General features: G+C 39.3%; 1 protein-coding gene across 2 annotated transcripts in view; it reads right to left on the reverse strand.

Annotated features, from left to right (window-relative positions):
- Positions 1-16,460, reverse strand: part of XPR1 (xenotropic and polytropic retrovirus receptor 1) — a 191,070-nt gene extending 174,610 nt beyond the window's left edge. For both annotated transcript variants that reach the window (XM_060132192.1, XM_060132200.1), the window contains exon 1: positions 16,206-16,460. In XM_060132192.1, coding sequence (XP_059988175.1) covers positions 16,206-16,274 — 69 coding nt within the window. In that variant the 5' untranslated portion in view covers positions 16,275-16,460. The remainder of the gene's footprint in view (positions 1-16,205) is intronic.
- Between the last annotated feature and the right edge of the window lie 613 nt (positions 16,461-17,073).

Below are 17,073 nucleotides of genomic sequence, written 5' to 3' on the forward strand. Positions count from 1 at the left end.
CAAGAGTGTAAGACAATTAATGTTTCTTATTGGTTCAGCAGTTTTAGGTAGTTTGTTATAGAGCAACAGATAATTAATACATGAGGCTAGATTTGAAAAACATTTTTATATCACAGAATGTAATGTTATTAGATCATAACCAACATCTCTGGCTTGTCTTGATCAAAGTACCTAAAATTTTTATTCCTATAAAGATACAAAAACTATGGAAAGGAAAACTATGACAATTTTCAAGTAAGTGATTTATTTAGCAATAACAAGCAAAACTGCATTCCCATAAGCCACAGCCACCAATACTGTAATTTAACTTATACCCTTGAATGCCCTTGAGAAGTCACATAGCTGCACTTCTGAGCTGGGACGGAATAAATCTGATAGATTAAATCAGCATCCTCCTTGTCTAAGGATCCTATTCTGACAATAAAATAAAGCTGATAACAAATGCTCTTTTATAACTAATTAAATCTGTACGGCTCATTCTTACATTTACTATGGTAACAACTGTAAATTCTCTGAGGGCAGAGAGCAGTCTCACTTCAATTCTTATGGGCCACAGCATCTAGCACAGTACAGGTTCAAAGTACATTTGTCAATTGCACAGACTTTGTAACACAAAGCCTAAATATCCAAAATGAGCACATCAGTTAATTTTTTAAGTAACTATGTTATTTTTATTGAATTATTTTATAGCATTTCCAGTTTCATGAAATATCAAAATGCAAAGTCATTTCTTATTTTTCCTAATTTTCATTATCTTTTATTTCTACATAAGATTCAAACCTCTTTCATTTACTAGCCACAAGAAAAGTTCTTAGTGTGTTTGGCTTCCAGCCCTCTTTAATATATAAGGTTTATACAGGTTGGTAAAACATGTCGAATTTTGACCAAATATAATAGTATGGCAACATAAAATTCTCACTCTGTTCTTAGTTTGCCCGTTTATCTGAAAGAAAACAAAAAAAGGAACCCAAAGGTTCTGCAATACACCTGTACACTTATAAAAATGGTTTCTAATCCATCAGTCTCAGACCACTTCATAGCTCCAATTTCAATACTGTAAAACCTTATAAACTAGGTATTCTCTGTAGGCTAAATAATGTTTCCCACAAATACATTACTACTTGTCAAAATACATGAAGGTATTTGTACTTAATAAAATACTACCATATTTCATTGAGTCTAAGGTACCATCAATTGTTAAGACACACCATTAATTTATGTATCACTGCACCATTATTTTACGTACCATTAAGAAAGAAAAACATTACCAATTAACTATGTTACATCTGTAAAATGAATCTCAATTTCAAAGGTGTAGGAATGTGGAACAAGGAATGTGCATCTTAGAATCTGCAAAATGCAGTAATTCATTTGGTCAAAATGTGGTTTCTCAAGCAATGGATTCTAAAAGTCCAGCTACCATCATTTGGTTTCCAAGAAATTTCATGATGTTGAAAGAGTCTTGTTATACTAAAAGACTGAGTACCAACACTCTAAAATAAACGTCTGCTGAATAAATGAATAAAAGTTACTCCTATGGCTTATTTTTAATGAAGACAGAAATTAACAGCTATACTTTATTGAAAAGTATCTTCTATAGGTCAGGCCCTTGCTGGCACTTTCATATATTATTATAGCTAATTCTCATAATAATCTTGAAAGGTAAATATTATCCCCATTTTGCATGCAAGAAAATTGAGGTTCAGAGAGATAAAATAACTGTTTAAAAGTCCACAGCCAATAAATGAGGGAAATGCAATTAAAGCAAAAAATTTAGATAAAATTAAAGCTACTTTCTCTACTGCCTTCAAGATGAATGGATCCCATATATCCTCCAAAGAATCTTACTTTATCCTACTCATTCCTAAAGGTTCTATCCTATTTTCCTCACTCTGTTAACAGACAAATTTCTCAAATGAAAAGTACACATATGTTGTCTCAATGACTTTAACCTCTTAAAACCTGGAATAAAGTTAGCAGAAGACAATTTATGTTCAGAATTCACTAATGAGCAAGGTTTATCAAATCCAAAGGCCTACCCTTAATCCTCATTCTCATGAACCTGTCTACAAAGTATGTTACTGCTGATAGTCCATTTACCCTTAAGACCCTTAACTCCGATGACGTTTTTTCCAAGATTTCCTCTATGTCTCTATTTTTCTGCATTACATACTTTCCCTTAGTGAATTAATTCTTTAATTACTATCTCAATTGTAATAAATCTTATCTTTGATACAATTTTTCGAATTCCAGCTAGTACTTATCTCTACATATAGACATTTTGTGTATGAAATCAGCATACTTAAGATCTAATTTACCACCCCCATAAGTAGCTCTCCTCTACCAGTTTCCCTAGGTTTAAACCATTATATCAATATTAAATTCTTCCCTCCTTCAACCCCTATATCTGGCAACTCATCCAACTTCTGTTATTTGAAGTATAAATATCGAAGCACCTACATAAATCACTGTGCTAAGCAATAAAAAGAGATACGTTAAAACATGTTTAATAGGGACTTCCCTGGTGGTCCAGTGCTTAAGACTCCATACTCCCAATGCAGGGGGCACAGGTTTGATCCCTGGTCAGGGAACTAAGATACCACATGCCGCACGGCGCAGCCAATAAAAAAAAAAAGTTTAATGGTATTACTTTACCTTTACCAATAATATCTTTATTTAATTTCAAATACTAATGAGAAAAAAAGAGATCTAACTACTAAAATATTGTGTATGCTTGCAATTACACAACTTGGAAGGGAGGTGTTGCTTTTTTTTTTGAATTTTTGAATTTTATTTTATTTATTTTTTTATACAGCAGGTTCTTATTAGTTATCCATTTTATACATATTAGTGTATATAGGTCAATTCCAAGAAGGTAGATGTTACTTTAATAGGATACTATGTGTTTAACAGGGCAGGTTCACAAAATATGCATTAAATTATTATTATTAATTATTGATATCATTGCTAAAATTTTTTAAACATAAAGTTGTTTAAACAATGTTTTAGGGCTTCCCTGGTGACACAGTGGTTAAGAATCCACCCGCCAATGCAGGGGACACGGGTTCGAGCCCTGGTCTGGGAAGATCCCACATGCCGCGGAGCAACTAAGCCCATGTGCCACAACTACTGAGCCTGCACTCTAGAGCCCGCGAGCCACAACTACTGAAGCCCGCGCTCCACAAGAGAAGCCACTGCAATGAGAAGCCCCCGCACCACACTGAAGAGTAGCCCCCGCTCGCCACAACTAGAGAAAGCCCACGCACAGCAACAAAGACCCAGTGCAGCCAAAAATAAATAAATAAAATAAATTTATTTAAAATAAACACAAACAAAAAAATGGTTTAATAAGTTTTCCTTACATAAAACCTATCATATTAAATAACACTGTCTCTAAAATGGAAGTAAGAAAGGTCAAGGAGGAATTTCAAAATTCTGCATTTGATAGTAATTTCTTTCCCTAAAACATTTTCTTCTCTAATACATTATGCTTACAAATCAATTCAGAAATTCTAATAAGGCTGTACAACAAAAGTGCAAAAGAAAAAGGAAAAAGTTACCAATTTTCTTCCCAGTTTTTCATCTCTACCGAAACCAAAGAAACTTTCAAAAATGTATACATTAACCTTTTTTTTCTTTCATAAATAACCATTAACAAGTAGTAACATAAACTTTCTGTTCTATGAAATCCTGACCATGTAACACCATGTTAAGAATCCAGGTTCTGGGGCTTCCGTGGTGGCGCAGTGGTTAAGAATCTGCCTGCTAATGCAGGGGACAAAGGCTCGAGCCCTTGTCTGGAAGATCCCACATGCTGGGGAGCAGCTAAGCCCGTGCACCACAACGACTGAGCCTGCGCTCTAGAACCCACGAGCCACAACTACGGAAGCCCACACACCTAGAGCTCGTGCTCCACAACAAGAGAAGCCACCGCAATGAGAACCCCGAGCACCTCAACGAAGAGTAGCCCCCGCTCACTGAAACTAGAGAAAGCCCGCACGCAGCAATGAAGACCCAACACAGCCAAAAATAAATAAGTAAATAAACTTATAAAAAAGAATCCAGGTTCTGAAATAAGACAAACCTGTGTCTGAATTCTGGTTTTAACCATTCACTACCTATGTGACCTTGGGCAGTCTACTCAATCCAAGGCTCAGCGACTTCTTAAAACAGGGATAACAAAACCTACCTTAGAGGGTAAGGATTAAATGTAAAATGCCTGGCACGATGGAAACACTCAATAAACATTGGCTGTTATTATCATCATCATTGTTTTATTATTTTTTTAAAAAAAGGAAGGGGACACTCATGAATACTTAACGAATTGGTTTAATACATATTCTAATCTCCTCTAGTCAGATGTGCCCTGACTTTGGCTTGGCAGCATGTTATAAGAGATGGGGAGATGGGGGGCAGGGGGGAGGGGAGGTGCTCTTCATGTACATGTAACCTGTGTTAACATTCAAACAGATATGCTACAGAGAAATGCCCAAATGATTTTTCAACTTTCCTGAGTCTTGCTCTCATCTCTACCTAACTCCTCAAGCCTTACCATAATTCCTCAGTCCTGTCTCCTCACCTACAATAGGTTTCTACCTAGATGGGGCAATGGCTAATTTTCTGTAGTTGAGTAAACAACATTTTTAAGGTTTGAGTCTCTTAACTTACTTAGTCTTTTAATTGACACACACACGAACTATTTGAGGTCGTTAATGTGAACTAATGGATTAGGTTCAGATAAATGTTATTAACAGAGTATTTAAGTAATCATTAACAAGAACATTTAAATTTATATGGGTTCTTACAAAGAAAATTTATTCTTAAAATTAAAAGTAAAGAAATGTTTATATGGCAGTGATAAGCCTCAGCAAGGTATAGCAGTGAGCAGGAGGTCAATACTTTTATTCCAGGCTCTCCTATCAGCTAGTTGTGAGACTGACCACATATCTTGGCCTTTCTGTCCTCGATTTATTCATCTGTGAAACAGAGGGCTTGAGAAGGTCTTTTTCAACTCTAAAACTAATTCTAGTATTAAAAATTAAATTTCCATTACAGAAGTGAAAAGAACTAAAACTAGATAGTCTCTGAAAACTCAAAGGATTCACTTAAGCTATTCAAACATACTTAGGAATGCACATGTGAATTTCACCCCAATTTTTAAAAAAGAAAAGAATATGAAGGCACAGTCTATAACTGAAATGAATCCAAGTTACAAGTAACCAAGGAGAACTAATTTATTTCAAAACCATATAATTGTTCCCACCTTAATTTCTTACTGTATATAAAAAAGGACAATTTATTAATAAAAATATCACAGATAAGATAACAGGAGTAATACCTAAAATCAACAAAGCCATTTTCCAAGAAAATATGAACTGGACAAGCCCAGAGGGACAAAGTTTGAGGCTCAGTTTCCCTCACAAAGGTACTGTTAACCTAGCATTAACTAAATAATTTTAATAGCAAATATAGGCATAGGCATTGTCTAAGCACTTTTCATATTTTAATTCATATAATCCTCACAAAAGTCCTGTAACTAGAGTGAAGTAAGTCAGAAAGAGAAAAACAAATACCATATGCTAACACATATATATGGAATAAAAAAAAATGGTTCTGAAGAACGTAGGGGCAGGACAGGAATAAAGACGCAGACTTAGAGAATGGACTTGAGGACATGGGGAGGGGGAAGGGTAAGCTGGGACAAAGTGAGAGAGTGGCATGGACATATATACTCTACCAAATGTAAAATAGATATCTAGTGGGAAGCAGCCACATAGCCCAGGGAGATCCGCTCAGTGCTTTGTGACCACCTAGAGGGGTGGGATAGGGAGGGTGGGAGGGAGGCTCAAGAGGGAGGGGACATGGGGATATATGTATACGTATAGCTGATTCACTTTGTTATACAGCAGAAACTAACACAACATTGTAAAGCAATTATACTCCAATAAAGATGTTTTTAAAAAGTCCTGTAACTACTATTACTGTCCCGATTATACAAATAAGGAAACTGAAGCACAGAGAGGTAGAATGACTTGCCTGAGGTCACTCAACTAGTAAACTGTCCAGATGGAATATGAACCTAGGCAGTCTGGCTTCAGAGTTTCTTCTCTGTACGCGTTATTGACATATAAGCATATGATGCAAAATAGTTAAACAATAAAATGAATCAGGGTGATTGTGTTCACTCAGCCACTAACCAAGCCATGTGTCCCTGAATCACAACCTCTCTGGACCTCATTTCCCACTCAAGTAAAAAAGGGAATTGGACTTAATTAGTATCTGAAATTCCTTACAGATCTAACGTTCCATGATCTATGGAAGAATCTAAAAGCCAAAAGCCACGACTGTGGCATAGCAACAGCTATATCCGCTGTTCTTTACCTTCCTCTTCTTACACTTATCATTATATCTCATTATTTTTTTCTTATGGCTCATCTTTATAAGGTCCTCTATTTAACAGCTGCCTACCTCATAATAGTTACACTGATAAACTTGAGGAAAAAATAAATTAACACAGGTGAACTCTGACCTCCAGACCATACTCTACTACCTCCAAACCATGCAGACTGAGACCTGGGACTAAAAATAGACCAGCCATTACTTCAGCAGGTGCTGGAGAACAGGTAAGACTACGCCTAAATGTACTTACGTATAAATGGATGGATTTATTTATTTTTCATAAAGCAGTATGATGTAGGAATTAAAAGCAGGGGCTCTTTCAGTCTCATCTCTGCTAACCACAATTAGCAGTTTCAACATAATCAGTTACTTAATGGCTCTAAGACTCAGGTTCCCCATCTACAAACAGAACTAACATAACCACCTACCTAAACAGCTTACTATAAAGAGAAAACGTTTTTAAAGTAATGTCACAGTGACTGACAAAATAAGCACTCAAAAAATAACAGCTGATGGGGATTCCCTGGTGGCGCAGTGGTTGGGAGTCCGCCTGCCGATGCAGGGGACACGGGTTCGTGCCCCGGTCTGGGAGGACCCCACGTGCCGTGGGGCGGCTGGGTCCGTGAGCCTTGGCCGCTGGGCCTGCGCGTCCAGAGCCTGTGCTCCGCAACGGGAGAGGCCGAAGCGGTGAGAGGCCCGCATACCACAAAAATAAAAATGAAATAAAATAAATAACAGCTGTTGTTCCTGCTACTGCTACTGTTACTGGCACTGTTACTGCCACCACTGTTATTTACAATTCGCATATAAAAAAGCAAGAGTTCCAAAGTGTGACAAATTTGATTTCAAATTCTGGCTCTACTACTTACTAGATGTGTGGCATGAACAAATTGACTAGTCTCTCTAAGCCTGGGTTTCCTCATCAGTAAAATGGAGATAATAAATCATCTATCTCACAAAACTGTTGTGAAGATTAAATGAAGTAACGTACTGATGACACCTGGTTCCTAACTGGTCAATAAATGTTAATTCCTTTCTCCTTAATGACAAAATGACCACATTTCCACTAATTCAATTCAAAAAAGAGAGAATGAAAGTGGGAATCTCAGGAAAGACAACTTTCTTTTCTCTATCATCCTGTGCAGGTGGGATATACCAGAGAATCCTCACTTATGGGATTTCCTTTATCCTCTTATGTGCTTCCTAAGACTAGAGAGCTTTTTCTCAGGCCATCTCCAAACATTCTGAAAGGAGTCCTGTGCTCTAAGGCAGCAACTCTCAGAAACCCTTTCAGGGGAGCCAAAAGGTCAAAACTATTTTCATAATAATACTACAACTTCATGTGCTTTTTTCACTCTCATTCTTTCATGAGTACACAGTGGAGTTTTCCAGAGGCTAAATGAAACGTGATGTCATGTCTCTGATGGCTAGTAGAGGTGTGCTTGTATACTCTTGTGTTTCAGACATTTCTTAGTTTTAATTTCTAATGTAGCATATTATCAATAGACATTGAAATCCTCAATAATTTTTAAGAGTTTCAAATGGTCCCAAGACCAGAGAGTTAAAGGACTTCTCTTAGGTATAGAAAAAGCACACAAAGCACTTGGATTACTGTGAATTACAACTTTACCAATTTAGCTTAAATAAGTAATTCACACAATAATCTAAAAGCTTCTCATTTTCCTGTATGATTACATTTCACCCTTCAATCTTCAAAAAAATCACTTGTTCACTAATTATTTATGACTATTCAGTGACAGAACTGGGTCTAAGGACTTACATCTCCTTATTCATGGTCTACAGTCTTTCCAAATACTGCAGGTCATCTTCAATAAGGAATGACTATGTTTTCTTAATCAACATACTGTCCCTCCTATTACAGACAATATGAAAATTGTAAGTTATGCTTACAGCAGGTTAATTAAACTTTCCTCTGACCTATAATAAACAACTTTTTAAGGATTTTCTGATCAGTCCCCATAGATACCACACCTGCCTAGTGATGGGAAGAAACAGGTAACCAAATTTCTTCCTATAAAGAAATTAAATTTAAAGGCATATAACATAAAACGTTTGAAAAGCCAGGGAGAATTCATCCATATTATGAATCCATATTATTTACACAAGTGATCCAAATTTCACCATGTTCCAAGTCCACAATCTACAATTTTCCCTTTCTACACCATTTTTAATTTTGAAAGCACTATGCTGACTAAAATATAAAACCAAACACACACATACATACACACACACACACACACACACACACACACACACACACACACACACACACACACACACAGGAATACTGTTTATTGGGACTTCCCTGGTGGCGCAGTGGATAAGAATCTGCCTGCCAATGCAAGGGACACGGGTTTGATCCCTGTTCCAGGAAGATCCCACATGCCACAGAACAAGTAAGCCCGTGCACCACAACTACTGAGTCTGCACTCTAGAGCCCGCAAGCCACAACTACTGAGCCCATGTGCCACAACTACTGAAGCCCACACACCTAGAGCCAACGCTCCACAACAAGAGAAGCCACCACAATGAGAAGCCCGCACACTGCAATGAAGAGTAGCCCCCGCTCACCGCAACTAGAGAAATCGCACGCAGCAACGAAGACCCAATGCAGCCAAAAATAAATAAATAAATAAATTTATAAAAAATAAAATACTGCTTTTTGTTTTTTTCTATTTTTAAGACAACAAAAGAGCTAGAATTTAATGACAAATCTATCAGCCTATAGGACATAATAGAGCCCCTAAAAATATTTGTTGAATGAATGAATAATTTTTTAAGGCATTTGTTCACGAACATTATCTACTTGGCTTCTTTTAAAGATTTTTTTTTTTAAATGTGGACCGTTTTTTTTAAAGTCTTTATCGAATTTGTTACAATACTGCTTCTGTTTTATGTTTTTGTTTTTTGGCCGCGAGGCATGTGGGACCTTAGCTCCCTGACCAGGGATCGAACCCACACCCCCTGCACTGGAAGGTGAAGTCTCAACCACTGGACCGCAAGGGAAGGCCCTACTTGGCTTCTTTTAGCATTTACTAGGTAAGGGGAAGAACTGAAAAGGAAAATATAACTGGGCAAGAATCCTAGTGAATTCTGACAATCTCTCAATCCCAAAGGCCAATTAAATACCAAGCAACCCACAAACCACCTGCAGTTAAGCTATACAACTTGAGAAAAATCTTCCAAACTATTTTTATGTCATATCACTATTAAAAAAAAAAAGGGGGGGCTTCCCTGGTGGCGCAGTGGTTGAGAGTCCGCCTGCCGATGCAGGGGACACGGGTTCGTGCCCCGGTCCGGGAGGATCCCGCATGCCGCGGAGCGGCTGGGCCCGTGAGCCAAGGCCGCTGGGCCTGCGCATCTGGAGCCTGTGCTCCGCAACGGGAGAGGCCACAGCAGTGAGAGGCCCGCATACCGCAAAAAAAAAAAAAAAAAAAAAAAAAAGTTTACTATGCGCCTCCAATATATGTACCTTTGTTTATAAATTATCTCCTTCTACAACTGTGTACATTATAAAACTCAGAACTTTTTTAAGTGGAAGTTTTAAAAGATGAGACAATAATAAAATAAATAATTTAAACTTTCATTTGTGAATAATGTGAAAATATTTTTAATTTCTCTTAAGAAATTATCAATAACAATACTTTTAAAGAACAACCTAACAGGAAAAGTTCATTACTTTTTAAAATCTTAGTTTTTAGTATCTCAAAGGCCTAGTTCAAACTTCAGGATTCACTTAATTTTGAAACTTGATTACAATGGCTATAAGCTGGAAAACAGACCGCACAAAGGCAGAAAACTCTAATACATAACATACATTTAGGGTGTTCACTGTGGATGACAAAGGATGTAAAATCTTATTTCAAAGAATTATCTTAATTATTTTGAAACTTTTTGGCAAACGTCTTGTCAGGTCTATTAAAGTACCATTGTTTTTTCTGTAATTTGGTTGACAAAAAGCTAGTACTAGAAGTAGAATTGTCAGCTCTGCCATTTTCTTGTTGTTCACATGTGCTTGCATTATGCTGTTATGGCTGGTACTGCTGTTGAGGCTTCTTTACAAGAGTCTTTTTAAGTCACATCCATTTTATAAGAGTTAGTTTAGTCAAAACTAAATAATATCCATAAATTCATCTTAACTATGCACCCATAAACTGGATTAATTGCTATTTGCTGAAAGTGAACAAACAAGTGAGAAAACTATTAGCAATTCTTGTCTCTCTTTCCCTCAGACTACCTCCTAAACAAGGTCATTGCATCAATCCATTTATTCAATATAAGTAAAATTTCATTTCTTCTTGTCATATGCATAAAAATGAATATAATTAAGCCTTCTAAAACTACCTTCTCTTACTCCATGGGAGTGTTGGGTACTCTCCTTTGGGGGCTATGATGCAAATATACTTGCAACATCTAGCCAGCACAACTCAATCAGTCTCAAATGCTTTTCAGATTAGGATTGGATTTGAAGTCAGGACTGATTTTCCATGGTCACCTCGGGTCAAATAAGAGTCTTATGTTCTTATGATCTGGGCCTTCACTCAAAAACTGATCCAAAACCAACCTTCAGGGATGGATGGACAAGTATAATCTTTCCAGGACACTTAACCTAATGTACTTTATTATACAAAGATAATAAAGAACAGTAATAACTTCCTGTTTTATACAACATTCATTCACTCACTTAAGAAACATTTGTATATGCCAGGCATCTTACTGCCATACTCATTTACAAATGTTATTTTAAATATGCTATATTGTACTTTCATTTGCCGAAGTGCCTAAAAGAAGAAGTGTGGTTTGTGCCCCATCGGGTGGCCAAACTGGAAATTTCAAACAAGTTCCAGCAAGGCAAGTTAACCGTAACTAATCAACATAATACCTTTGGGAAATTGAAGCCTGCAACACAAGTGTTCTCATGGGAGAGTTCTATAAATGAAAATCACAATAATGTTATGGCAATGTTTCCTTACACTTGAAAATAAGGGATATGCAGTTTATGGAAAATCCCTTCCCAAATCTTGCAACAAAAAATTAAACTATGACCATCACTTTTTACTTAAGTTAAATAAAAGCTTCACTGGGTCAGCTTTCCAGTCACAGATTAAAATATCATTTAAATTATTTGAAAGGAGACTATTAATTTAAAAGGATGATATTAATAGTAATGCTTTAAGTTCTGTCCTCTTCATATGTAAAACATAATGAAACCATAAAAATGTACAGAAATTTGGAGCTATATGGGTCCTTAGAAAATAGAGGGCTGTGAGCTTAGAAACCATCAAGTCCATTTCTCTCACTTTACAGATGAAGAACCTAAAGCCCAGAAAGAGGAAGTGATTTCGTCAGGGTCACACAGTCTGGGTGACCTGACTCCCAATGCTTACACATCTGTGCTCAAGAGACTAGCTATCTATATATGATCCTGGACAAATAAATAACTTAACCTTTCTGGACCTTAGTTTCCTTGCCTGGAAAAAAAACAAGGAGGCAGATAATCTCTCAATTCCCTTTTAACTCTAAAGTCCTGAAATTTAGATACCTCATTATTTTAGTACCTTACAAAACTACAGCGTACACTGAAAAAACCATTCCTAGTTCCTGAGAAACCAAAGCAGCACAGGACCCTAGGGAAGAAAATACAAGTCAGCAGCCTAAGGCACCAAATATATTTGCTTCTTTTGCTAATATTCTGTAAAATATTAACATGGTCATACTAGCCTATTTGGTTGAAACTGGTCTAAATTAATTTTGATTAATCAATAACAGAACTCTAAAATATACAATTACTGATACTAAATTTTAAAAAGTACTCTTTGGGGCTTCCCTGGTGGCGCAGTGGTTAAGAATCCGCCTGCCAACGCAGGGGACACGGGTTCGAGCCCTGGTCCAGGAAGATCCCACATGCTGTGGAGCAACTAAGCCCGTGCGCCACAGCTACTGAGCCTGTGCTCTGGAGACCGCGAGCCACAACTACTTAAGTCTGCGTGCCTAGAGACTGTGCTCTGCAACAAGAGAAGCCACTGCAATGAGAAGCCCACACACCGCGACAAAGAGTAGCCCTCACTCATGGCAACCAGAGAAAGCCCGCATGCAGCAACAAAGACCCAACGTAGCCAAAAATAAATAAATTAAAAGAAAAAAAGTACTCTTATAAAGCTTTATTGATGTCTTATCTTATATGCCAAGATTTACACTCAAATAGATTATTGGAAACAGGGATAGTAGTCTCTTCCCATTTGTGTTTGTTGTTTGTAAAAACTATTCACAAATGGATCAAACTGATTTTCTTTATATGGTTTCTCCATGTTGCTCTATTCTTTTATGCTCTGTTATTCTGCCTATGAAGACCAAGTCTGTGAACACCACAATTCATTTTTAAATTAGAAACTGATAATTTTCAGGATACTGATGGATCACTAACAATAATTTTAACAATCCAAAAAATGAAATCCATTAAAAGTTAAATCAAAAACCTATGGGGGTGGGCTTCCCTGGTGGCTCAGTGGTTGAGAGTCCGCCTGCCGATGCAGGGGACACGGGTTCGTGCCCCGGCCCGGGAGGATCCCACATGCCGCGGGGCGGCTGGGCCCGTGAGACATGGCCGCTGGGCCTGCGCATCCAGAGCCTGTGCTCCGCGGCGGGAGAGGCCACAGCAGTGAGAGGCCCGCGTACCGCAAAAAAAAAAAAACATAAAAAAACCCTATGAACTGGGACTTCCCTGGTAGTGCAGTGGTTAAGAATCCGCCTGCCAATGCAGGGGACACGGGTTCAAGCCCTGGTCTGGGAAGATCCCACATGCCGCGGAGCAACTGAGGCCGTGCGCCGCAACTGCGGAGTCTTTTCTCTGGAGCCCGCAATCCACAACTACTGAGGGCATGTGCCTGGAGCCCGTGCTCCGCAACAAGAGAAGCCACCACAATGAAAGGCTCACGCACCGCAACGAAGCTGCACGTCACAGCTAGAGAGAGCCCGCACACAGAGGCGAAGACCCAGCGCAGCCACTAAATAAATTAAATTAATTTTAAAAAATACAAAAAACCTATGAACTACAACAGAACTTGAAAAGCTGGCCCTATATTCTTATTTTATGAAAGAGGAAAGAACCCTGGAAAGGCAAAAAGACTGTCCCCATGGCCTCATGATGAACGTGTGTAAGAACTAGCACTTATTGTATGACCGTGTGTACACAATAATACATATAATCGGAGATGTAAAACAACATTTTCAGCTTCAACCTAATTCTCTGCTTATTTCAAGTAAAATTTAATATAGCAAAATGACATAAAACCAAAGAAGCTGAACAGTTCATAGTCGTTCACAGCACTAGAAAGCAGCCTACACAAGAAATCAGGAGTAATACACCCAAATTTCATCACCAGTACTTGAAAAACAAATTCAAGTGTCCGGTCTACTAAGTGTTTCAAGAGCATCATCTTCACATATGAGAAACATGTTACTGCACTATGAGAAGGTTCTTTTCTCTAGCAAATGCTAACATCTTTTATGATGTCCTTTTTTCCCCAAAGTTTTAAGCTGCCAAAATTCCTAGACTCTAAAGACGCTTATTTATGCCCCTTTAACTATTTTTAAAGGAACAGCACCAGCTCTTGAGAAATAGTATACAACACACAGACCCCAACCCTATAAAAAATGTCTTTAATGGCTCCAATTCACAAAGAAAAGTGCTCCTTATTAGTTTTGCCTACCAAACAATGAGCTTTTCCACAACAGGAGTCACATAGTAGGGACCCTCTGCAGAATAAAATGTCAACAGTTAATGAATTTTTCAAAAAATAATTTCTAATTGGCCTAGGAAAGATAACGCAGTCACACATATGAAATGTGCTCCTCTCCTCTCTGACCAAACTAAAGTAACCATTTAGGACTAATGTCCAAATGGAGTATGTGAATGAAGAGTCCCAGAATGACTCCAGCCACAAAGCTGACATTATAAATCAAGAGGTAATTTCATCTTCAAACTAAATCTTATGCTTCTCCTTCCAGCCCCAGAAACTGTATTCCAGATTAATACAATTCTATGAAACAGTTAAGTGCTGTAATACTTAAAATGAATCATAGCATACAATCAGCCACTATTACTTCTCCCCAAATGAAGCATTCCATACTATATAACAAGTATAAGATGTTGCTTCAGCATGCTGTGTTCTATGGAGAACTAGCAGTGGTGCTGAAAATTACTACTAGAAAGATGAAAGACCAATACCTTCCCTTCAATAAAAACCATCATCTGGACTCTAGCCAAGGTTTTAAAACTGACCAAATGTTATTAGAAACAATAAATCAAAAACTCTACAGGCTGAAAAGCTAATCCCTTATTTCATTCTTACAAAATGTAGCCACAAAACACTACAAGAAAATTAAGTTTAAAGAAAGCATTCATAATTTTAGGCCTTTCACTTCTGGCAATACTCAAATACTGTATGTTACAAGGTGAATTTATTTTACAATCTTCAAGGTTGTTTAACCTACTTACATCCCTTTCCTTTTCTTCAATTATTACAACTGTTATACGAATAAATAAACCCGCGTTGTTGCCTAAACATCCTATCAATGAACTTAAAACAGAAATTAAATAGAAAATCGAAATATCTCAATTTATAAAACCTAGCTAGAATATTTGTGTTCATATTGATTTTATACTCTTTGTTCCTGCACATAACATAGATGTGAATTCCTGGAGGTTACAGATTAAGTCTTTCTCTATCCAGGAGCTGAACTGCCAGCCACTGAGAATAACCTATTGCAATGCTTAAAGCCCTTCAGGTATCTTGGCTTCTGAAAATATAAATGAGCTCGTTATCTTCACTTTTCTTTTTATTAGTGTAAGGTTCCTTATCACTATCTATTAAATACCCTTCAGGAGCTGTTATCACAGAAATTAAGGGTGAGGAGGGCCATGATTTCTGTAATAACACAGGTATGTTTTCAACGTACATTGTTTACAAGATGGTACTTTTCTCCCTAGCTAACAAAAATTTTAGGAAAGAAAACCTTAAAATTTTAATAATTCCCTTCTCTTTCTTCCTTCCTCTTCCCCTTCACTCCATTCCAAAACAACAGAAAAGCCAAAAACAAAGATATGATTACTTTATATACTTCATTAAATTAGTGAAAAAACGAATCACCGTCTTTTTATCAAAACAAAATAGTTGATTACGATACGTTTGCATACTGTAACCACCGCATGTGTGATACACATTTAAGTCAAGTTTCAACGCTGTTAACAAAGCCTTTGTCAACAGTGGGCAAGTGGGGGAAAGCTGAAGGGCTCTGTGGAATGAAGGAAATCACTAGAGGGGCTTATCTGGGAAGAGAAGGATTCCTTGGTGAGAGGTGAGCAGAGAGAAACAAGACCTAACCTTGGCGAGGGGGCGCTCGCCCAGGGTGGGAACCAGAGGTCAGGGTGAGCGGGAGGAGGGGATTAGCGCGGAACCGCCGCGACCCCAAGCTACCCTTACACCCCAACTCCCCCACCTGCGGCTCGCCCTCCCACCACCATTCCCCAGCCCCGACCGGCTGTGCCGTCCCTCCCGGTCCGCCGCCCGCATATCCGTTACTCCGGCTGCAGCGGGGCTGCGGGGGAGGGGAAGGTCAGCGGGGCCTGGAGGGGGCCGGCCGCAGCGGGGATGCCGCAGTGGCTCCCCGCCGCACCGGGTCAAAGTCCGCGGGGAAGCAGCAGGAGCGGAAGGCGGCGGTGGAGGTCGGGACTGGCGAGATGGTGGCCCCTCCGAGTCCTCCCACTACCGGGCCGCTGCCGGTACCTCATACTGGATGTATTGCTTCCTCCACTCGGGAGTGATGTGCGCGGAGAGGTGCTCGGCGAACTTCATCCTGCCGTCTCCCCCTCACTCCCACTCGGATCCAGCAGTTACAGGCGGCGGCGGCGGCGGCGGCGGCAACAGCGACTCCGACTCCTCCCCACATGGGCCCCGGCGCGGCGCGGCGATGCGCTTCTCTCCTCCTCCGCCGCCGCCGAGGTCTCCTCAGAGCCGCCCTCCCGCCATCTTCCTCCTCCTCTCCATAGCCCCGCCCCGCCCCGCCCTCTATACGTCATCGCCATGGTAACCGCCTACGCGCACCGACGAAGGGGGCGGAGTAAGGGGCGGGCTTTGCGTACATTCCTCAAGGCTCCGCCCCTTCTGGGCCGGACGTGCTGAAGGCACCTCCCCTGACCTCTTACGTCTGGCGCCTGTGGGCCTTACAGCTGCTCTTTACCTCCAGCCTGGGAAGCAGCAGTGCTGTTATTGCAATTAATATTAATACTGTAGCAACAATAATCCACACAAGACGTTTATATTTTCAAAGATTTGTGCAGGGCTTCTGTGGTGGCGCAGTGGTTAAGAATCTGCCTGCCAATTCAGGAGACACATGTTCGAGCCCTGGTCCAGGAAAATCTCCAAAGCTCGGAGCAACTAAGCCAGTGGGCGGCAACTACTGAGCCTGCGTGCCACAACTACTGAAGCCTATGCACCTAGAGCCTGTGCTCTGCAACAAGAGAAGCCACCACAATGAGAAGCCCACGCACCAGAACGAAGAGTAGCACCCGCTCGCCACAACTAGAGAAAGCAGCAACCAAGACAACCAAAAATAAAATAAATAACTATATTAACAAAAAAAAGATTTGTGCAA

Source organism: Lagenorhynchus albirostris, chromosome 2, assembly GCF_949774975.1.
Source record: "Lagenorhynchus albirostris chromosome 2, mLagAlb1.1, whole genome shotgun sequence".
Classification (NCBI taxonomy): domain Eukaryota; kingdom Metazoa; phylum Chordata; class Mammalia; order Artiodactyla; family Delphinidae; genus Lagenorhynchus; species Lagenorhynchus albirostris.